This window comes from Callithrix jacchus, chromosome 5 (genome assembly GCF_049354715.1).
Source record: "Callithrix jacchus isolate 240 chromosome 5, calJac240_pri, whole genome shotgun sequence".
Classification (NCBI taxonomy): domain Eukaryota; kingdom Metazoa; phylum Chordata; class Mammalia; order Primates; family Cebidae; genus Callithrix; species Callithrix jacchus.
The window spans coordinates 59,506,193-59,526,929 of record NC_133506.1 but is presented as its reverse complement, the minus strand read 5'-3'; the positions used below and the strand labels follow the sequence as shown (position 1 = coordinate 59,526,929).

The window sequence follows — 20,737 nt, the reverse complement described above, 5'->3', positions numbered from 1 at the left end:
GAGACCAGACTGGGAGACCCAGCCCCGCACACTGGGATGATGGGTGTCGCTGCTGAGCCCCCACGCCAGACTGTGATGTGGGGCTATGACACCTCGGGTGGGGGTGCCCCCTGGGGGTACGGGCCTCTCCTCAGAACAGGAGCAGCCCTGGAGACAGTTCAGGAACAGCCCCTGAGAGGCACTGCAAGGCTCACACAGAGCCCAGCTCGTTCATGACACAGGCTGGATGAGGCCGGCAGGGACAGAGAGCATCAAGAGCTTCTGGCTGCACAGGCCCAGGGTCACCAAGACCTGTGGCCTCTACCCATGGGGCTCCCGGCACAGTGAGGGGGACTGGGGAGCCTCCCGGCTTCAAGGAGTGTGGGGGGGATTCCGACCCTGCCTTCAGGGCTTCGGGGGACACTGACCCTCCTCCAGTAGAACGATGCTTGGCAGTGGGAGCCCAGATCGCCCCCTGATGGGGTGGGAGGGCGACAGTGAAAATTCAAGAAGCTAGCTGCTCCTCTGGAACCCCCTCCCCCAGGTGAGAGGGTCCAGGGAGGGGCCAGCAGGAAGGACCCAGCTCCTTGTAGCTGCCCAGCCTCACACCTTCTTGCTGCAGCGGTGGCCTGGGCTGGGCAGGGGAGCCAGTGGCCCCTGCGGGTCCCAGCCCCCTCCACAAGGGCCCTGGGGGGGCAGGGAGGAGGCCAGGACCTCTGCATCTCTGCTCTCCCTTTACTCTGCCGGCTCCTCCAGGCCATCTGCTCTCTCCCAGCCTGTGTCAGCTTTCCCTTGTGCCAAAGTTGGTTTCAGAGTGGGGACAGAAACACGAAGACCACTTTGTCCCTTGAGGGCATTCAGAGTTCCTGGGGCTGACAGTTGCACGTGAGTTCGGAGTTAGGAGCATGAACGCCCCTGGGTAGTCAGAGGCTTCCCCAAAGACAGAGGCTTCTTCAAAGGTGCTGCACTCCAGGAAGACTTGCCGGCTGCTGGGAGGCAGCCGCCCAAGAACTTGGAGTGAAAAAGGGCCCTCTCCCCGCAGTGGAACCTCCTACGGGGGTCCGGGGGACGGCGCAGATGGGGGGGTGTTGCGGGGAATGGCGCAGAGCAGGACACTGCCGCCCGCCCCGTGACTGCCCGGGGGTCCAACTCCGTGGGTGGGTGGCAGCTGGGCTCTGACAGTCTGACGGCACCGGCCCACATGGCAGCCCTTTCCCACCCGGGGGTCTCTCCTTCTGAGAGGGGGCGGGGGGCTCTGCGAGGGGGAGGCCTCGGCGGAATTCCTCCCGGCCAGAGAAGAAAGGGGGCCCCCGGGGAGGGGGCGGGCCCGCTCCGGCCCGCCCGCCCCGCCGCCGATTGGCCCCAAGCCGCTATATCTGGGCGCCCGCCCGGCCGAGGCCACCGCCGTCCCCACCGCCCTCCGCCCTCGCGCCCGGCTCCGCAGTGCCCGCCGCGCTCCCGCGCTCCGTTCCGCCCAGGCCGCGCCCAGCTGGAATGCAGAGATCGCCGCCCGGCTACGGCGCACAGGACGACCCGCCCGCCCGCCGCGACTGTGCATGGGCCCCGGGACGCGGGGCCGCCGCTGACCCGCGCGGCCTCGCCGCCGCCCCCGCCGCGCCCGCCTCGCCGCCCAGCCCGCCGCGCACCCCGCCGCGCAGCCCCGAGCCGGGGCGCTATGGCCTCAGCCCGGCCGGACGCGGGGAACGCCAGGCTGCCGACGAATCGCGCATCCGGCGGCCCATGAACGCCTTCATGGTGTGGGCGAAGGACGAGCGCAAGCGGCTGGCTCAGCAGAACCCCGATCTGCACAACGCGGTGCTCAGCAAGATGCTGGGTAAGCGGAGGGCGGCGGGGCGGGGAGCGGGGCCCAGGCAGGGGAGCGGGCGCGGGGTTCGGGCCGGGCGGGGCAGCGATCCGGGGACCCGGGGCCGCGCGTCCCAGGTGCTCGGAGGGCTCGGCCCACCCGCCGGACGGCCGGGCACTCACTGGCGCCCTCGGCTCGCAGGCAAAGCGTGGAAGGAGCTAAACGCGGCGGAGAAACGACCCTTCGTGGAGGAAGCCGAGCGGCTGCGCGTCCAGCACCTGCGCGACCACCCCAACTACAAGTACCGGCCGCGCCGCAAGAAGCAGGCGCGCAAGGCCCGGCGGCTGGAGCCCGGCCTCCTGCTCCCGGGATTGGCGGCGCCGCAGCCGCCGGAGCCTTTCCCCGCGGCGCCCGGCTCGGCTCGCGCCTTCCGCGAGCTGCCCGCGCTGGGCGCCGAGTTCGACGGCCTGGGGCTGCCCACGCCCGAGCGCTCTCCCCTGGACGGCCTGGAGCCCGGCGAGGCCGCCTTCTTCCCGCCGCCCGCGGCGCCCGAGGACTGCGCGCTGCGGGCCTTCCGCGCGCCCTACGCACCCGCCGAGCTGTCCCGGGACCCCGGCGGCTGCTACGGGGCCCCCCTGGCCGAGGCGCTCAGGACCGCGCCCCCAGCGGCGCCGCTCGCCGGCCTGTACTACGGCGCCTTGGGCGCGCCCGGCCCGTTCCCCGGTCCGCTGTCGCCGCCGCCCGAGGCCCCGCCGCTGGAGAGCGCCGAGCCGCTGGGGCCCGCGGCCGACCTGTGGGCCGACGTGGACCTCACCGAGTTCGACCAGTACCTCAACTGCAGCCGGACTCGGGCCGACGCCCCCGGGCTCCCGTACCACGTGGCGCTGGCCAAGCTGGGCCCGCGCGCCATGTCCTGCCCTGAGGAGAGCAGCCTGATCTCCGCGCTGTCGGACGCCAGCAGCGCCGTCTACTACAGCGCGTGCATCTCGGGCTAGACCGCGCGCGTCCCTGCAGCGCCTCCTCCCGCAGCCCCCACGAGTGACCCGCGTCGCTGCCCGCCCTGCTCTCTCCACGCGTGTATGTCTGGCTCCGTGTCACAGCCCCCCTAGGAGCCAGGGATGCTCGGCCTTGCGCCTGTTCCACCCCCAGGCCCCCTGCCCTCAGGGGCCCCTGCGAGGGTGCCTGGAGTTCCCACTGTCCCGGGGCTTTTCCTGGAGACCGAGGACCTGTAGCCAGGGTTGCATTTTTGAAGCACCTATTCTTTTTCTTGCAGTGTATTTTCTACAACCAGATTATATTAATATTTTTTACTTTGCCCTTTTAAAAAATATACCTAATACAATATATTTAATTTTTAAACTCTTAAACTTTTCTTCCAAGAAGTTTCAGTGATCAGAAGCATCACTGTGGCAAAGGCTTTTGAAACGTGAGGAATAAGGATGTTTGCTTGCTGCACCGGAGGAGCCAGGGGCTGGGACCCTGGTGGAGAGGCCACAATAAAGCCTCCAGCCTTTCCTCTGCACACTGACATCTGTGGTGTTTGCAGGGAGGGAAGGGCAGTTTCCCAAATAGCTCTGCAGGCCCCTTCCCTCCTAATCTCCCCCAGGGAGCCTGACTCCCAGCTGGAACCCTATAGCACTCCTCCCTCCTTCTGGGACACATCCCACAGAGCATGGGTGGCAGGCGTGGGGTCCACTCTGCCCCCAGCCCTCCACTCCCTTCCGGTTCCACCCCCATTTTAACTCAAGCCTATTGGAGGTCAGGGTCTCATGGCCCTTCCCTCCACCTTACACCTTCCATGCCAAGGACTGCCTAGTATGGCACCCTTCCTGAGGGAGACTGGCAGGTTGGCAGCCCACATGCAGACATTGCAGGGGTCTCCATCAGCTGTTCTTACAAACCCCAGGGAGGGCAGCTCCATGACACCCACAGCGCTCCCCCAGGCACCTGTCCAGTTCTTCCAGTTCTGCCCAGAGACCAGGTCCATGAACAAGGCAGCAGAGGCCCAACGTTGGAGCCATATCATACTAGCCCCCAATGCTGGACACCCTCTTTCCATGCTGACCTCTTGGTCCTCCTGACCTCGAGCCCACATGTTTAGGGAAGGTTGGAGCAATCACCCCCAGAAGTGAACACACACACTCCCTGGCAGGTATCAGCCAAGAGGAGGAGCATGTGTCTCCCTCCTGGCGGAAGGGCCTGTCCTGCCCCAGCACCCTGTCTGCATAGGTAGGGAGTCAGTGGGGAGCTGAGCCTTGACAGCCCTGGTGTGGAAATTCGCTCACGGCTCAGCCTCCTGGTGCAGAGTGCACACCTCAAGAGTGTGTTGCATGCCTTTGTGATTCTGCATGTGTGTGAGTGGGACTCCCTGTGGCCCTCATGCGGGTGACAGCGTGTTTGGCATGTGGATGTGCAGCCAGTCTGGGCGGGGTGGGCATGGGCTTGTGTGCATGCAGGTGGGCCTGCTTCCCAAGTGTGTGTTGCGGGGTGGGATGGGGTATTTTACAGGGACCCTCCCCTCAAGCAGGGCATGTCACCTCTGTATTAATCAGCATGAGCAACGTCCCTCAGATGGGCCCCCAGTAGGGGGCTGCACCTGGGACCCCTTCCCCAACCCTTCGGCAGTAGAGCACACAGAACTCAAAGACAAAGGGACAGAGGTATGCAGAGGGGACAGACTTGCTGAAGAGGGTAGAAGAGGCTCAGAGGTAGAGAGGCAGGCACAGGCACCGGCACAGCCCACAGGACGCCAAGGCCACCACCCATGTCTGCCAGCACACAGCAGGGAGGGAGAGAAGGTGAGACCCAAAGGGACACACACCAGGGTGGCCTGGTTTAGCCACAGCTGTCTTTCGGGGGTATCTCTGAGGCACCAATGCAGACTCTTCCTGGGCTCTCACCAGGAGATGAATGCTCACCACCAAGGAAGACTGTGCAAGCCACACCCAGCTCTCCTGGCCCTCCGACTCCTGCCCTGGCCCACCCCTGGAACCCTGGGGTCAGCAGGCCCAAGGCACACCCCCTTCCATGGGAACAGCCTCAGCACAGATGGGGACGTCTGCCAGAGGGTGACCCTGCAGCCAGAGTCCACAAGTGGCTGACCCAGGCATGAGATTACCTGCCTTCCCCCACCCTACCCCCGGGACCAGGAACAAGAGCAGAAGACCCCACCTGTCCTGCTGCCTAAATTCATGTGAACAGCCCCAGCACCAGCCCCACCAGCCTCCAGTGTCGGGCTGGGCGTCTCCCCAGCCACACCTACCCCAGCAACACCCACAGACACAAACAGAAGAGTGCCCGACAGACAGCCTGAGGAGACCACAGTGGCAGCCTCATGGCCAGCACGCATCCCCTATTCTGGACTCCTCACCCCCACTGCACCCACCTCCAGGCCAATAGGGTAGAGAGCTTGGAAGTTGCCTTGGGTGGCAACACATAGCCTCATGTTCTGTATGAGGAGGGGACAAAGTGGGTACTTATGAGAAGCCCCTGCCCCAAGTGCCAGAGTGGGGGGCCGGTGGGGAACCCAAGCTGAAGCACATCCCAGCCCAGAGATGGAAATGCCCAGAAGCATCAGAAGGGGACATGAAAGGGGCTTCCACTGAGGGCACCTGGTTCCAATGGCAGCTCCTCGGCAGCAGTGGGCAGGGTCTCCTTACAGGAGCCTCTTCCAGGCCTAGCCCAGGAATCTCCCCTCTACCCGACAAGGGCTGAACAACCCTCCTAGGCAGGACCACCGCCCCAGGGCCTGGGTGCTTCAGCCCTGGTACCAGCTGCACACCCCTCCCCCTCCTGGCCCCATCTGTCTTCTTCCCTGAGGGTCTGAGGGAAGTCTCCACCCCTCCTCCTGCTGAGTCAGGCCTTAGCTCCTGGCGGGAAGTTTTAGCAGCCCTGCCTGGCACTGGCCACAGCTCCCCTCCCACCTTCCATGCCCAGGACCCAGCTTGTCCCTAGAGTGACCTGAGTGAGGGGTGAACTCTGCCCAGCAGGCTGCCCAGGCACAGAGTCAGAGAAAATGGGGGCTGAGGACAGGTACGGTGCACCCCCCTCCCCAGCAGATACAGTCATCACTTTGCACACCCTTGGGAAAAGCAACAGACACAGACACCCGGCCACACACCAGACGAAGAGCATACTTGACCCCAGCAAGGTCCTGCTAGGACAGCAAGGAGGGCACGTGTGTGGGGACCTGAGCCCCACCACTCAGCAGGACACACACCCTGGGAAAACCAACCACTCCACTTACATTCTACAAAACCTACATAAACTTTTAAGTGTGCAATGAAGTGATTCTGCTATATTCACAAGGCTGTAAACCAGCTCCACTACCTAATTTTAGAGGATTCTGGCTGTTGCAGTCAAATGCTCCACCTCTGAGCGACGCTCCTTGCTGGTTTGCTGTAGACTCCCATGTTTCCCAGGCTAGTCTTGAACACCTGGCCTCCCAAAGCGCTGGACTTACAGACGAGCTACCACACCTGGCCTCTATTTTTCCTTTTTTTAAGAGACGGGGTCTTGCTATTTTGCCCAGGCTGCAATGCAGTGGCTATTCACAGCAGTGATCCCTGCCTCACTGGAACGGCAGGTGTGTACCACCATGCCCAGCTTTAATTTTAGGGCTTTTCACCACCCTCAAGAGAAACCCATCACTCCCTATTCTTTCCTGCCCCCTGCCCTGATAAACACTGAACTGCTTTTGTTCTCTGTGGCCTTGCAGCACGTGGCCTGGACGTTTCTTATACATGGGATAATATACTGTACACTTGTGGCCTTTCGTGTCTGGCGTGGCTCACCCTGCACACTTTTGAGGTTCGCCTATGTTGTGGCCTGTATCAGTGCTGCATTCCTTTTGTGGCTAACATTCCCTCCTTGTATATCCATGCGAGGATATAGCATATTCTATTCAGTACCTGACTGACACTGATGGCTTTCACTTTTCGGCTATCGTAAATAATGTTGCTATGAACATTTGTGTACGATGTTTTGTGTAATTCTGTTTTTATTAAAATTACAAAAATGCATATCTCTAATAACAAAGTATGAACAATAGATTAAGTACCTTGAACCCATATACTAGAACCAGCTGCCCGGGAAAGGGGGCTCCAGAGCTGCAAACCTCCAATCCCAAGCAGACCCCCCCAAAAAACTAAGGCTCTACAGGGACTGGACCAACCTTCCATCCAGCCCACCCACCACTTCCGCCCCAGGCCCAGGAGGGAGCCCTAGGGACCAGCTCCAGCCATGCAGAAGGGAACCATGGGAAACCCACGTTCATTATTATTATTTTTATTTTTATGTTTTGAGACAGAGTTTTGCTCTGTTACTCAGGCTGGAGTGCAGTGGCCTGATCTCGGCTCACTGCAACCTCCACCTCCCAGATTCAAGCAATTCCCCTGCCTCAGCCTCCAGAGTAGCTGGGACTACAGGTGCACAGGACCACACCAGGCTCATTTTTGTATTTTTAGTAGAGACAGGATTTCACCATGTAGGTCAGGCTGGTCCCTAACTCCTGATCTGCCCGCCTTGGCCTTCCAAAGTGCTGGGATTACAGGCGTGAGCCACCAGGCCCTGCCAGGTTCTTTCTTGTTAAGACTCCTCCGGCCTGCTTCGGCTTCCCCAACTTCTGTTCCTCCAGACACCACCCCAACCTCCCCGACCTCACTCCTTCTCCCACAACCCCTATCCCATTCCCCCTCCACGACCCTGCCCCGTCTCTCAGGCCCCCGCCCTGTCCCCCACCCCTGTCCAGTCTCCCATGACCCTTCTTTCCTCCCCCACCCCGCCCCATCCCCCACGACCCGTCTCCCCCACCCCTGTCCCGTCTCCCAAGACCCGCCCCATCCCCCACGACCCTCGCCCCGTGCCCCACGACCCCGCCCGCCAGCTCGAGAAAACAGGAAGCCGCGCGCGGCGGAGGCGCTGGAAGTGCAGGAAGCGGCGGCGGGCGCGGCGCTTATCTCGGGCCGCAGTCCGGACCCCTGGCCTCACGCCGGGCAGGGGGCGCCAGGGGCGGCCCAAGGACGGGGCCTGCTCACCTGGCGGGGAGCCCTGACCGCAGCTGTCACAATCGGGCCGGGCGGGGAGGCTGCGAGGCCGATGACAGGACCTCCCGACCGGGCGAGGCGGACCCGGGAACCGTGTTACAGCCCCAGGGCACCCACCTCCCCAGCCGCGGCTCTGCCCTGCCCCGCCCCCACTGGCCTGACCTCCTCATTTCCCCCAAAACAAGGACTCACATCCCCCAGCAGATGCGACCTCCTGCTGGTTCTTCCCGGATTTTATTTAACGGGGAGGTGGGGGGGGAGGGAGCGATGGTGGTTTCTGTGTTTACGAAGCTGGGTCTTTTCCTGGGGAGGGGGCAGGATGGGGAGTGTCGCTGGGCCTCCCCTAAGGTCCTGAAGGCACTGGCAGAGACAATGGGCCCAGCACCTGGCACCCCCACCAGTGAGTATGTGTTTCCTGGAGTTGGGGGGACTTGTTTCCGAGTCAGCCACAGCTGGGGCGGGGGTGGGGGGGCTCCCTGCACACCTGCAGGACTCAGGGCCCGTAAAGGCCAGGCACCTCCCAGGTCTGTGCAGCTGCTTCCGCCCGGGACCACTCACATGCTGCCCAGCCATCTCCAGCCATGCTGGGGTGGTCTGTCTGGTCCTCTCCCAGGGCCCCAGCATGGCAGGGACACAGGCAACAGCCATCCTTCCCACCCCTCTGCTCAACTCAGCCCAGTTCAGCAAAACTCCTAGGCCGCAGTGTTGGAAGGGGAAGGTGCTTCGGGAGACCATGAGAGGCTGCAGCCCCCACCCCTGCAGAGGTGGAGGTGGGGTGAGGAGAGAGAAGAGCTTGGGGGCAGAGCTGGGGAACACACAAGAAGCAAAGTCAGGATTAACTTGGTTTTGCAAATCCGGAGACTAGTTAGCCAGCTGCCCGAGTTCCAGATGTTCTTTCAAAGGCTCCCAGTCTGGGGAGGCCTGGGGAGCTGGGCCCCCTTCAAAGCCTGCTGGGCCCCCTCCTCCCAGCGCTGCACATGGAGGGGCCTGGCTCCTGGGCTGTGGGAAGTTGCACAACCAAAGCCATGCCCTGCAGGCCCATCTGTCACCCTGGCACAGCCCCCACCTCCCTGGAGGAGCCAGGAGGAGGCAGGAGGGTGGGTCAGGACGGTACTGTGTGCAGCCTCAACTCAGCAACAGTATTTTACAAAGAACCAGGCCCAGGCCACCTGCCTGGGGCCTCTGCAGAGAAGGTATCACCAGTGGGTCTATGGCTATACAGGGCCAGTCTGTGGGATCTGCCCTCAGTGACCCGGTGGCCAACGGCTCTGCCCCTATCGGCTGTGGGGCCACTGCATCTCTTTCCATCTGTGGGTTGGTTCTGGTCAGTTCCAGTCAACAAACATCTCTTAAGCAGCTCATATGGTACCTGGGCCAGGTGCTGGCATGCCAAGGTGAAGGAGATGTGCTCCTGTCCTCATGGAGCTACACAGGAGCCATGGGAAGTATCCACAGGGTCCCAGTGCTGAGCCCAAAGAGGACCTGAGCCTCTCAGATCTTAGTAGGCACCTGCAGTGTCTCTCCTAGTCTTCATGGCTCTTGGTAGCTCTGAGCCACTTTGTGCAGCTCCACAAGCCCCCAGACCTAGTCTAGTTGGGATGTCCCCACCCTGGACCAGTGAACTCTGTCCCAGAAGCCCAAAGCCCACCTGGTCCCATCCTGCATGAGGGGAAGGGGCCAGGAGCCAGGATGCAGGGGCTTCTCACACATCCTTGTGGTCGAGGTCCAGGACTAGTCATGGACATGTGTCCCCAGAAGCCTGAGGCATCTGTTCCTCCTCCTGCCCCCAGGAGGCTGTGGCTTGTTTGAACCTTTCTCAGTTGGGGTTGAGGGAGCTGTTTCTGTTGCCCACCCACATCCCCAGCCTCCGATTGCTCTGAACAGCAGGAAGGGAACACTGTGGGTGGGCAGGAGCCGTGGAATGGCCCAGGAGGCCACACATGGGTCCTAGGACAGGAGAGGAGTGCTCTCCCCATGGCCCAGGGGCTGGAGTAGGTCCAAGTGCAAGAAGCCAGCTGCCCTTGGAGAAACAAGAGAGTGGGAGCCTTCATGGAGGGCCGGTCCCCATTCTGTCCCTGAGCCCAGCCCAGACTCCTGGACTCTCTCTCCAGGCCCCAACTCAGCTGCCTCCCAGACATGCTCTGCTGTCTATACCTTATGTTCCACACCCCAGCATGCCCAGCTGAGCCCAGCCATGTCCGTGGTGCCCCAGCTCCCTCAGGGACCTCAAACAGACCCACTCCCTCTGCAGTGGTCCCCAGAGACCCACCCAGGTACTCCAGCCAGGAACCTTGGCAGCCTGGACCTGTTCTCACCCCTTCATCCTCACCAGCCCTCCATACAAGCCACGGGGATCTTCCTAGATCCCCATTCTAACATTCTCCTTCACCAAAGACCTTCTGCTGCCTCGGGATACGTCCAAGCACCTCCGTAAAGTGCTCTGGCTCCAGCCAGGGCTCCTGCACCCTGCCTCTCCCCGTCATCCCTCCTACACTTGCCCATGCTGGCCCCCACGGTGCAGGCACAGCAGAACTAGGCCTGGCAACACTTGCTGGGTGCTTGGCCAGGGACTCTGTCAGAAGTGCTTCAGAGTCCGAGGCTCTGAAGTCCAGGAAGCTTAGCCCCCCCAGCCTCCAGGCAGAGGACCCTGGGCCTGGGTCTAAGACTAGCTCTAACACTGCCGGCTGTGTGATCTAAGGTGGGTCTCACAACCTCCCGGCGCTTCAGTCTCCCCATCTGTAAAACAAACAGTAGCTCTGTTCCACAGGCTAAATGCATTAACACAGAGTGTGGGGCTGGGTCAGGGTCAGCTTAGGAGGTTGCTTCTTTCAGACCTGTGCATCAGATGGGGGAACCAGGGGTCAGTTCCCCAGCAAATGCAGGGTTCCAGGGACCAGAAAGCAGATTCCAGGCCAGCCTGGCCAGTCCTGCAGAGGGGGCTGGGCAGTCTCTGAGCCCAGGCCGTGGCCACCCCTCCTGCAGCAGCAGGAAATAGCCTAGCCAAGCTCACAGCCAGCGTCCGCAGCTCCCGCTTCCCTTCGGGCCCGTTTCCTTTATCCGGTTGTTTTGCTCCGAATTCACCAAGTCCAGCTTTCCCCTCCCCTCAATTTCCACCCCCTGCCCCGGTCCAAAGCGGAGCAGGACGGATACGTGACGTTTTAGGGGTCCCAGGAGTCCCCCGATCTGCCCTCCACCCAGCCCCGAGCAGCGCACCGAGCAGGAGCACGCCCAGCGTCCCGCGCCCGCCCTCTGCTGCCAGAGGCTGGGAGCGTCGCACCATCCAGGTGCGACGGGAAGTGCCGGTCCTGGTCCCGCGTTCGAGGGGCAGACCCGGGCGGTCCCAGGGCCACAGAGAGGCATGAGAAGGGAGTGCTGGAACCGCGGCGCCAGCTCCGTTTATTGAGGCCTTCGGCGCGGGGAGGGCGCGCCTCCTCCGAGACCCAGCGGCGGCAGCCGGGCATGCTTTCCCCAAGCCCCGGACCCTCCGGGGCACGCGGGCTGCGACGAGCGAAGGGCCAAAGTCGCCAACAGGTCGACAAAAGGAGGCGCGTCTCCAGGATCTGCCGCGGCCCCGCTGCTTCTCCCGCGGGGCGCTCGCTGGAGCCCGGGCCGGGGCAGGCCGCGCTAGGAGACCCCGGAGGCCGCGGCGCGCAGCGCGAAGAGCTTCTCCCAGCAGGTGGCGACGGCGTCCAGGGCGCGCAGCAGGAGCTGCCTCTGGCCGCCGCGACGCCGGGCATGGCGCATCTCCGGCCGCCGGCTCCGCTGTCAGGGACAGGGCGGTCAGCGAATGCGCACGGCCCCAGCGCCCAGCCGGGTCAGGCAAGGGAGGCAACGCCCAGCCCGACCCCAGCCTAGGCCCATGGAGCCCTGGGACGCGCGACGGCCCTGTGGGGTTGGGGGAGGTGTACGCACACCTGGCGCAGCGTCCTGCAGTGGCGCCGCATCGCCGCCTCGGTGCGCACAGCCACCGTCCAAGCCGCTCTCTCCAGGGCCCCCCGGCGGCCCCCGGCCACCACCCTGCGCAGAGTCCGACCCAGGGACCAGATGGACAGGAGGATACTGTGCTCCTGGGGAGGGAAGGGAGGAAGGCGGGGTGGGGGGAGACTGAGAGGAGCCGGCCGGCGAGCGTGGGTAGGGGCGCCTCCTCCGTACCTTCTGGGCGCCGCAGGAGGCCCCTGGCCGTCGCCGCCGTCCGGAGCCCCTAGGTCGAGTCAGGTTTTTCTGTACGAAATGAAAGTGTCTGGAGCCTGGCCTGGTCCTTTCGGCCCCCGCCCCGCCCCACCTCTTGGCAGCCTGCAGATCCTCGAAGATGATGGCGCGATAGTGTCGGAGCACGTCGGGGACGCTGCAGGCGGGAGACTGGGCGCGGCTTGGCGCCGTCCCCAGCAGCGCCAGCAGGAGCGCCCAAAGTGCAGGCTTGGGGGGCACCTGAAGGAGACAGCAGGTTGGGGTTCCCCACACAGGATGCAGTCAGCCCACCTGCACTTTGCTTCCACAGCCATAGAAGGAACACCCCCTGCCCCACCCCACAGGATCTCTGAGCCTCACGAAATGGACATGTCACCAATCAAGAAAGACTCTAGGCACAGGCCTGGCAGGATAAATCAGGAGAGACAGCAGCTAGGTCTGCAAACCACACAGCTCTATGCTCCCTGCAAAGATGTGCAGGGTGAGTGATGCGGGCTGGGAGGCCATGTCACTGACCTGAAGAACCCAGCAGGAGACAGGACAGGCCCAGAGACAGGAGAGCCTGGCACTGCAGTCCCTGTGGGAGTAGGGCCAGCAAGGGGTGGGGCGCCCACAACACTGCACAGGGCAGTGCTGGCCCCGCACAGCTCAAGTGGGGCTGGTGTGCAGGCCCCTGGAGGTACGGTGGAAGTTGTCCCAGTACAGCTGCCGTCTCACTTGTGGTCATGCCCATTCAACCTATTCAAACCCACACCTCCCACACTGGCGCCCTCTGGGTTAGCTCACAGAGACATGAGAAAATGGTCTCCCTGTACCCCCAACCCAACTGGGGCAGGGGTAGGGGCTCAGAGCTCCAAGCCACACCCTATTGGAAGGGGAAGGCTGGGGGGGCTCTAAGAAGCCACAGAGGAAGGGGCTACCACATCCAGCCCCAGTCAACAGATGCCAAAGCCCCTCTGCCTGTACCAGCCTGCCCCTCACCATCCCTCCAGGCAGCCTGTCCCATAGGCCTCCCCCGACCCAAAGTGGAAGGCCTGCTCCCACAGGGAAAAAAGCCCAAACAGCAAGGAGATGGCTGATGGTCCCCAGGTTCCCAGCCCCCAAACCTTCCTCGGGGGCCCACAGGCTAGAGTCAGACAGCAGATCTAGGGCTGGAAAATTAATCATGCGAACCCGACCGAGATTAACAGGACTCGACTCGGCTTCCCAGCCTGGCCAAGCAGCACCCCAACCCTCACCTAGAGCTGGGGGCCTGGGGCTGGGGTGGCAGCTCCTGCTCGGAGCACCAAGCAGCAATGGCTGGAAGAGCAGATGGTTTGCTGTGGCCCCTTCTTGAAACCTGGCCCCCCAACCACAGACGCCACGGCCAACTTGGCGGGTTCAGAATTGCCACGTCATCCTCTTTGCCTGCTGTGAGTCAGAGATTCATAGCGAGAACCAGAGCCGACTCCTGAGCTGGAGCCACAAGATGTGCAGCACCTGCCGTGCCTCACCCAGGTGAGGAGATGAGCTGCCTGGGAGGTCCCACAGAGCTTGTTAGCAGTACTGCCCAACTCAAGCCTCAGCTCAGCTTAGAACAGGGTGGCCCGGCACCCAGGAGCCCCCTCCCCACTACCAGAGGCCAGGGCCACGCACCCACTGCCACCCACAGTGACACAGTGACCGGAGCCAACCAGAGATTTCTCGGTGGGGGCTCAGCAGAACAAGCAGTATCTCCTGGGCTGTGTACCAGCCCCTCCACCCAAGTGAGCCCCCTCCCCAGAGGAGGCCCACAGCTGCTCACCATGGACCTTTCAGGATCTTGCCCTCCCTCACTCCCGCAGCAGGCCATGCACATGATCCTGGGTCCTCAGACGGGGTGTGTGCTGCCACACCGGGGCCAACACCAGCCAACGGCTTCCCTGGACAGGCTGCCTGGAGGACTGCAGAGGCACAGGCCAAGCGGAGGCTTTTGAAGTTGGCTCCTCCAAGCTGAGGGAGGGAGCAGGAGAGGCCACGCAATCCCAGCCCTGCCCCTTCCCTCTCCCCACTCCCTATCACTTGAATTAACCTGGCCCTGAAGCTGAGCAGCCACCTCTCCTAGGGGATCCAGGGCACTGCTGTGGGTCTTGGATTAACTTGTCAGTCCCAGAGACCCTGTTCTGTCAAGGAGGGGTGGGTGCCCTGTGGGCTGAGGCAGTGCAGGGCCCAGCTGGTGGGGGAGGAGAGCCAGGTGAGATGGGACAACTTGGTGGCCAGCGAGAGCTGCCTCCCCCAGGATCTGGCCGAGGAGCAGAGCTGGTGGGAGCCCCTCTTCCCCTCCCCAGCTGCCAGACCTGCAACCTGACATCCAGGGGGCCCTGCCCCAGCGGGTCCCAAGACATGGGCTTCTGGGGCCCCCACTGCCAGCCCAGTCTCACTCCTCCTGGGCTGAGGGGGTCCCCTCACTGAGGAGGTGCGTCTGAGGCTATTGCTCTGCTGCCTGTTGTGCCAGCACACTCCAGTTTGCAGCCTGACGGGCAGCAGTGAAGAGACATCTCAGAACAACCTCTGAGGTGCAACTCACCTTTCTGGGCTGCAAAAATTCAGTTGAAGAAAAGTCAAGGTAGTTTCCCAGGAGGAAAAGTCAGTGATACACACAATATAGTCAAGCAGACCACACTGGACAGGGGTCCCCTAGGGTTCTAGCACTATATCTTCACGTCTCTGCCTCTTCGTGTGTTTAATGTTAGAACTGCCCAGAGTGAGAGGCTGTGCAGGCCTGCAGTCCAGGAGTCCAGGCTGGGCACAAGGGCGAACAGGTGCGCAGCCTGGGGTGCAGGAGGCCGTGCCTGCCAGGCTTGTGTGAATGCACTCTGATGTTTGCAAGATGACATCACCTAGCAAGGGGTTTCTCAGAATGGATACCCACCGTTGTGACGCCTTCGAGGTGTAGTTTGACCACACAGGCAAGAAAGAGACACGCATGGACGGCGCAGGCATGTTGGAACTCTCCAAGGGCCCTGCGCAGGAAGCCTCCCCTGAACATGGCTGGACACATGCTTTTCTGTGTGACCCCTCAGTGCCCACCCAGCACTGGCCATGCTCAGCTCCAAGGTCAGAAGTGCCAAGAAGCCAGGCCTTCCCTCCTGGCTTCCTCCCTAGGCCTTGGTTTCCACATCTGTAGAGCCAGGCTGGCTTACAGATTCCAAAAAGCTGCAGGACCCTCTTCATCCTCAGAGTAAATTCTGAAGGCTCCCTCATTCCTCCCTCTCTCCACGAGATATCAAAGGAAACTCCTCCCCAAGTTTCAATGAAAACACTCATGAAGCTCCAGCAGCTGCTCCTCAGGATGGGGCAAGGAAGGACTTCCAGATTCCAATGATTTGAGCTGGACCCCAGGCTGCCTGCCCAGAAGAGACCAACCAGCAGTTCCTGACCCCACACAGGGGTGGCAGGTCCCTTGCCCTGGACTGGCCATGTCCTCGAGGTCCCCAGAACCACAGAGAAGGGGCACCCACACCCACATTCTGGCCTAGCAGGACCGCCCCATGTGCAGACAGAGCTCCCCGACCCCAGCCATTCTCACTCGTCAGGAGCAGGCAGGCAGACCACCAAGTTGAGCACAGGCCCCATGTGCAGGAGGTCACAGCTGTGGGTCAGGGCCTGGCCACCACAGACTCTATCACTGGCACCAAAGGACAAGGTGGGACCCTCCGGGGCTCCCCTCTCACAGGGAATGTCCAGGGACAGCTGCTCTCCAGCAGCCTTCTCAGCCCATGTGACAGCAGCCTCCTTCTCCCGGGCAGGCCTGAGCAACTCTACACCCACAGCCTCTGGGCCAGCCATGACCTCTAGCCAGATGTCTCCAGCCCTGGCCTACACAAAAGAGCCAGCTGGCTCCCAACTGAATGCGCACACAGGATCCAAGCCTGAGGAAGTCCTTCATCCTCACACAGCTAAGGCTGAAAAGAAGCCATGTCTCCCAGGTAATACAACTTTCAGTTACAAGTGCTTTAGGGGTTTAACTGCTAATGATAAATTGGCAAAAATAAACTCATCTCCAAAAGTAAGAACACCTCTTATTGGTGACACTGCCACTGAACATGTGCCTGAGAGGCCTGGGAGGCAGTGTGGAGAGACCCTGGGCGAGCTGACCTCTACTGTTCCAAAAAGCTGCAGGGACCACTCAAGACCACAGGGAAGCCCCAGCTGTCCCCTGACCAAACTCTTGCAGGCAGCTGCCAGGCTCCTGTGAGCACCTTGGCCTGCACACAGCTCGGTCCCCACTGTCTCCAGCTGTCCGCACACATGGCTTTCACCTGGAATATCTGCACCCCACCACCTTCTCCACAGTCTTGGGGAACCCCAGCACCTCCAATGTCTCCTCTGTGAGACACTGGCTGTCTGCAAGAGGCTTCTGCCCAAGCAAGGACAATTGCAACCACCCCAGGACAGCATGGGACAGGCCAGGACAGGCCCAACTGGGGCAGCAGAAGCAGGAGCCAGGGAAGAGCCCCAGAGAAAACCAGCAGGCCGCCCACTCTGACACAAGACATAAAAACTTTTAATGGAGGATGATAATGAAGGAGGACACAGCCCAGAGCCCTCCACACGCCCTCCCCCGTGCAGCCCAAGCCCTGTCCATGGAGACCGGCCAATCAGAAGGTGTTCTTGATGCGGCCGGCCACCAGCCTAAGGACCTCCCCAATCTTCTTCTGCCAGTTGGCGATGTCCTTGGACACGGCACACCACAGCTCCCCATGCCGAGGCTCTGCGCTCTCACAGCGCTTCCTCACCTCCTCCTGCTGCTCCTGGTGGGACCACAGGGCACTTCAGGCAAGGGCCCTCCCAGGCCACTCCCCACCTGCCCCCAGGCAGACCTGGCTCTGGCAGTACTGACCCCAAGTGGCAGGTGAGGGGGCACAGGCCCTGCACCAGAAGGCAAAGCTCTTCCAGGTGTGTTCCTCAAAGGAGCCCCTCCTGAGGAGCATGGACTCCCAATTGTGTCTCACACAAGTGCTCACGTATGCCTTCTCCAAACAAGGAGTCAGGCTTCACATGGGCTGGCACCACTTTCCAGGGAGGACGAGGACAGCCTGCCTGCCCTCCAGCACAGCTCTGACAATGCTTGGCTCCAGGGGAACAAGTGGGAGCAGAGGGAGTTGCTGTCGAGGCTCTCCCAGAAAGCCACACCCAGGCTCAGCCCCAAGAGAAAGGCCAACTCCATTCCCATTCCTAAGGTGAGCACAGGCCCCAGCCAACAAATAACTCATTAAAATGCGCCAGCAGACAGGCCATTGCAAGGGACTGAGCACCTCAATTCCAGCGTGTGGGGCTGTGAGGCTATAACCAGAAAACGGATGTAGAGACAGAGACTGCCTCGTGGGGAGGTGTCAAGGATTCCGTGCCCCACCCACCCTGTCTATCCTCCCAACCCGGGCAGAGTCACGCTGGCCTTGGCCACCTCCTAGAGCCCTCAGGGCTGGTGGAAGTCCCCGCCAAAGTCCCAGAAGGCCTCACCTCAGTGCCATGCTGCAGCTCAAACTTGTAGAAGAAGGCCCAGGCGTCCCCCAGGTCCGAGTCGATCTTCACAGTGCGGTGGAACCACTCCCTGGCCTTGGTGATCTTCCGCTCACTCCAAAACAGCCTGTTCCGAAGACGAGTGGGAACCCAGAGTGAGTGGCTACAGGAGGGTGCCCTGGGAAGGGGAAGGGCTCCAGGGCCATCAGCCTCATTCCTGACACGGCGGCCCTGCACTCCACTCAGGAAGGCCTGAGGAACAAGGCCTGGGCTGATCAGGAAATTACCCCAGATTAACTTGAAGCCATCCTTCACCAATCTAACCAAATTCTTTCTTTCTTTTTTTGTTTTGAGACGGAGTCTCGCTCTGTCACCAGGCTGGAGTGCAGTGGCGCAATCTTGGCTCAATGGAACCTCTGCCTCTCGGGTTCAAGCGATTCTCCTGTCTCAGCCTCCCGAGTAGCTGGGACTGTAGGTGCCACCATCACGCCCAGCTCATTTCTGTATTTTTAGTAGAGATGGGGTTGCACCATGTTGGTCAGGCTGGTCTCGAATTTCTGACCTCGTGATTCGCCTGCCTCGGCCTCCCCAAGTGCTGGGATTACAGGTGTGAGCCACCATGCCTGGCTCAAGTTGTTTCTTTTTTTTTTTGAGACCGAGTTTTGCTCTTGTTGCCCAGGCTGGAGTGCAATGGCGAAATCTTGGCTCACCGAAACCTCCGCCTCCTGGGTCCAAGTGATTCTCCTGCCTCAGCCTCCCAAGTAGCTGGGATTACAGGCATGCACCACCATACCCAGCTAATTTTTTGTATTTTCAGTAGAGACGGGGTTTCACCATATTGGCCAAGATGGTCTCGATCTCTTGACCTCGTGATCCACCCACCTCGGCCTCCCAAAGTGCTGGGATTACAGGCGTGAGCCACCACGCCCAACCCCAGCAGCAACCCCAGTTGAGTGAATTTCTTAAAACAAAAAATTCACACAAAGAAAGATCTTCAAAATCCTTAAAATCAGGGTCAAATATAAGGAGATGAAACTAAACCTGACAAATAACTGAATTACAACTTTGATGAGGGTAAATTACGCAGTTTCAGCTCCTCCCTGAGACACCTGCTGGATCATCCTGCCTCACCCGGCCACCAGCAGCAATCCCAGTGAGCACTGAGACCGCAGGCTCCAGGCAGCGCCAGGGCCTGGGCCTGCAGCCCACAGCTCTCACACTACTGTGCCTGCCAGACACATAAACGCCTGAAAACCAGGCCCAAAAACGTCCATGCTGGACTATTAAGAGGCCAGGTGAGAATATACATGGCACCCCCACCCATTGCTAGAGAAAGGACGGCGGGAGCTGGCTGCTGGGCACACTGGCAGGCCTGGGACTCTGCGCTGCTGCCACCTTCTCCTCAGGGTCACCTCCCCTGGAGCCAGAGGCATCGGAGCCAACATGAGGAACCCTCCACTCCAGGCAGCTGTGTGGGTTTGTCTCAGTTGCCAAACGGAATAATTTCATACTCTGATAACCTGATTGTTTTTTAAGCCTTGTGGTATTCTTAATTGCCTGGTGTTAGATAAACTGATTTAAAGAACACAAACCCAGATAGCAGACACACAGAACACTGGCTGGGAAGAGCAAGGAGTGACTTATTTACTTTAGCAAAGACTTTTATAGGGTTTTATGGCTTCCCTATCAGAGTGTCACCCAGAAGTCCCTCTGGGAGGTGGATGCACAGGGCAGAAGCACCAGGCATACACAAACCTCCCTATGGGAAGACTTTCTCATTTGTCAGGGGTCTACAGGCAGGGGAGAGAAGGTGCCCCACAGGCAGCAATGCGTGGCAGTACTCAGACCTCTGGAGACCAAGCCCCACTGCCACCCAGCGCTGGGGAGAAGGGAGGAGAGAACTAAGAGCCAGCACGAGAAGGCTGCTGTCTCTGCATGAACCATGGCAGGGCAGGTGGAGGGGAAGTCGGGCACATGAGCTGCTGGAGCCAGACACACCACCTCTGCCAGGTGAGCCAACATCCCCAGCTGCAACCTCAGAAGCCCAGGGTTCTTCCAAGAACTCATTCACCCCCCCACAGTCACTTCCCAGCCTCCCAGCCCACACTCAGGCCCAGCTCCTTCTCAGGCTGTCCTCCTCTTTCTAGAAGGAAGCAGAGACTCTGTGGGTCAGGATGGTCCTGAGCTGCCCACTGTGCCCACACCTGGCAGGCCTTTGCCCACATACATGTAGAGTCTGCACACTCTGCACCACGGCATATGCTGCTGCCTATAAGGTTCAAGAGTGGCGTCCCCAGAGAGTCTCCGACCCAGCAACCAGCACACCAGTGTGAACCACGATATGAAGTCACTCCTTTACACCATGTCGAGAGAAAGAGGGAGGGGGGGGGGAGAGAGAGAGAGAGAGAGAGAGAGAGAGAGAGAGAGAGGGTCGGGGGGGAGGGAGAGAGAGACAGACAGACTAGCTGTTCCTCCCCAGGCTTTGGGGCAGACGCCAGGTGACGCAGTAGCACCCTCAGGCTTGTCTCTGCCAGGAAAGGCGCCTGCCCCAGACCACAGCAGAACTGACAGCAGCCGAGGATTGGGGAAGCCCACCCTGCTGCTAGGCATCTTTATGATGACCAGGGAGAGGCAGACAGGCACTGGAAAAAGAGCCCCTCAGGACCCCGAGGGTCAGCAATCCTGCAGGACGCCCCACTCACTTGGCCACAGCCAGGAGCACATGAGGGTCATGCTCACACTTCTTTAGGGCATCCACGCTCTTGGTCTTCCTCTGGGGCCTCGCCTCCAGGAAGATGGCCTCAGACCACAGGATACCTGAAATTCAGAAACAAAGATCGGCACGCCAGCCTCTTGTCTCTGGTTCCAGAACAGTGCCCGATCCACAGAGATTCTACCTGAGGACATCCTCAGACCATGGCGGGGGCCCCCCACACGCTGCTGGCAGAACTTGTGCGAGGAGAACCATGAAGGATGAGCGCTCCAGCCCACCCAAACCCACGGCAGCCCCGAGGGCACAGAAGGGACCCCCTGCTGGGGGAGACTGGGATGGAAACGTTGACACCCTTTAAGGTCCTACTGACTCAACAATTTCACATTTAACAGTTTATAATGGCCAGGCACTATGGCTCACGCCTGTAATCCCAGCACTTTGGGAGGTCAAGGAGGGTGGATCACCTGAAGTCAGGAGTTCGAGACCAGCTTGACCAACGTGGTAAAACCCATCTCTACTAATAATACA

General features: G+C 60.9%; 3 protein-coding genes across 4 annotated transcripts in view; 1 reads left to right on the top strand and 2 right to left on the bottom strand.

The window, feature by feature from the left end:
* The first annotated feature begins 1,379 nt into the window (after nucleotides 1-1,379).
* SOX18 (SRY-box transcription factor 18) lies at nucleotides 1,380-3,142 on the top strand. Its single transcript, XM_035302980.3, has 2 exons — nucleotides 1,380-1,813; nucleotides 1,985-3,142. Exons 1-2 carry the CDS (start codon nucleotides 1,474-1,476, stop codon nucleotides 2,776-2,778), a joined length of 1,134 nt encoding a protein of 377 aa, XP_035158871.3. The 5' UTR covers nucleotides 1,380-1,473; the 3' UTR covers nucleotides 2,779-3,142.
* An 8,055-nt stretch (nucleotides 3,143-11,197) lies between these two features.
* Nucleotides 11,198-15,237, bottom strand: C5H20orf204 (chromosome 5 C20orf204 homolog). Its single transcript, XM_078375408.1, has 7 exons — nucleotides 15,177-15,237; nucleotides 13,254-13,425; nucleotides 12,997-13,125; nucleotides 12,532-12,592; nucleotides 11,980-12,255; nucleotides 11,742-11,894; nucleotides 11,198-11,589 (listed from the first exon to the last, which is right to left on the bottom strand). The coding sequence occupies exons 1-7, from the start codon at nucleotides 15,235-15,237 to the stop codon at nucleotides 11,452-11,454; spliced, it is 990 nt and encodes a 329-aa protein (XP_078231534.1). The 3' UTR covers nucleotides 11,198-11,451.
* Nucleotides 15,238-16,519: 1,282 nt separating this feature from the next.
* The window catches only part of PRPF6 (pre-mRNA processing factor 6), a 54,673-nt gene continuing 50,455 nt past the window's right edge, over nucleotides 16,520-20,737 (bottom strand). For both annotated transcript variants that reach the window (XM_078372186.1, XM_035302976.3), the window contains exons 19-21: nucleotides 20,199-20,313; nucleotides 17,497-17,623; nucleotides 16,520-16,787 (exon numbers count right to left, since the gene is read on the bottom strand). In XM_078372186.1, the coding sequence (XP_078228312.1) occupies nucleotides 16,635-16,787; nucleotides 17,497-17,623; nucleotides 20,199-20,313 (395 nt within the window). In that variant the 3' untranslated portion in view covers nucleotides 16,520-16,634. The remainder of the gene's footprint in view (nucleotides 16,788-17,496; nucleotides 17,624-20,198; nucleotides 20,314-20,737) is intronic.

Excerpts from the sequence above, each read along its gene's own strand:
- SOX18 (XM_035302980.3), top strand. The coding sequence starts at position 1,474 with ATGCAGAGATCGCCGCCCGGCTACGGCGCACAGGACGACCCGCCCGCC. Across the intron at positions 1,814-1,984 it reads GGTGCTCAGCAAGATGCTGG|GCAAAGCGTGGAAGGAGCTA; the intron begins GTAAGCGGAGGG and ends CTCGGCTCGCAG.
- C5H20orf204 (XM_078375408.1), bottom strand. The coding sequence starts at position 15,237 with ATGAGGGAGCCTTCAGAATTTACTCTGAGGATGAAGAGGGTCCTGCAG. Across the intron at positions 11,895-11,979 it reads CCTCCTGCGGCGCCCAGAAG|GAGCACAGTATCCTCCTGTC; the intron begins GTACGGAGGAGG and ends TTCCCTCCCCAG. Across the intron at positions 11,590-11,741 it reads ACTGCAGGACGCTGCGCCAG|CGGAGCCGGCGGCCGGAGAT; the intron begins GTGTGCGTACAC and ends TGTCCCTGACAG.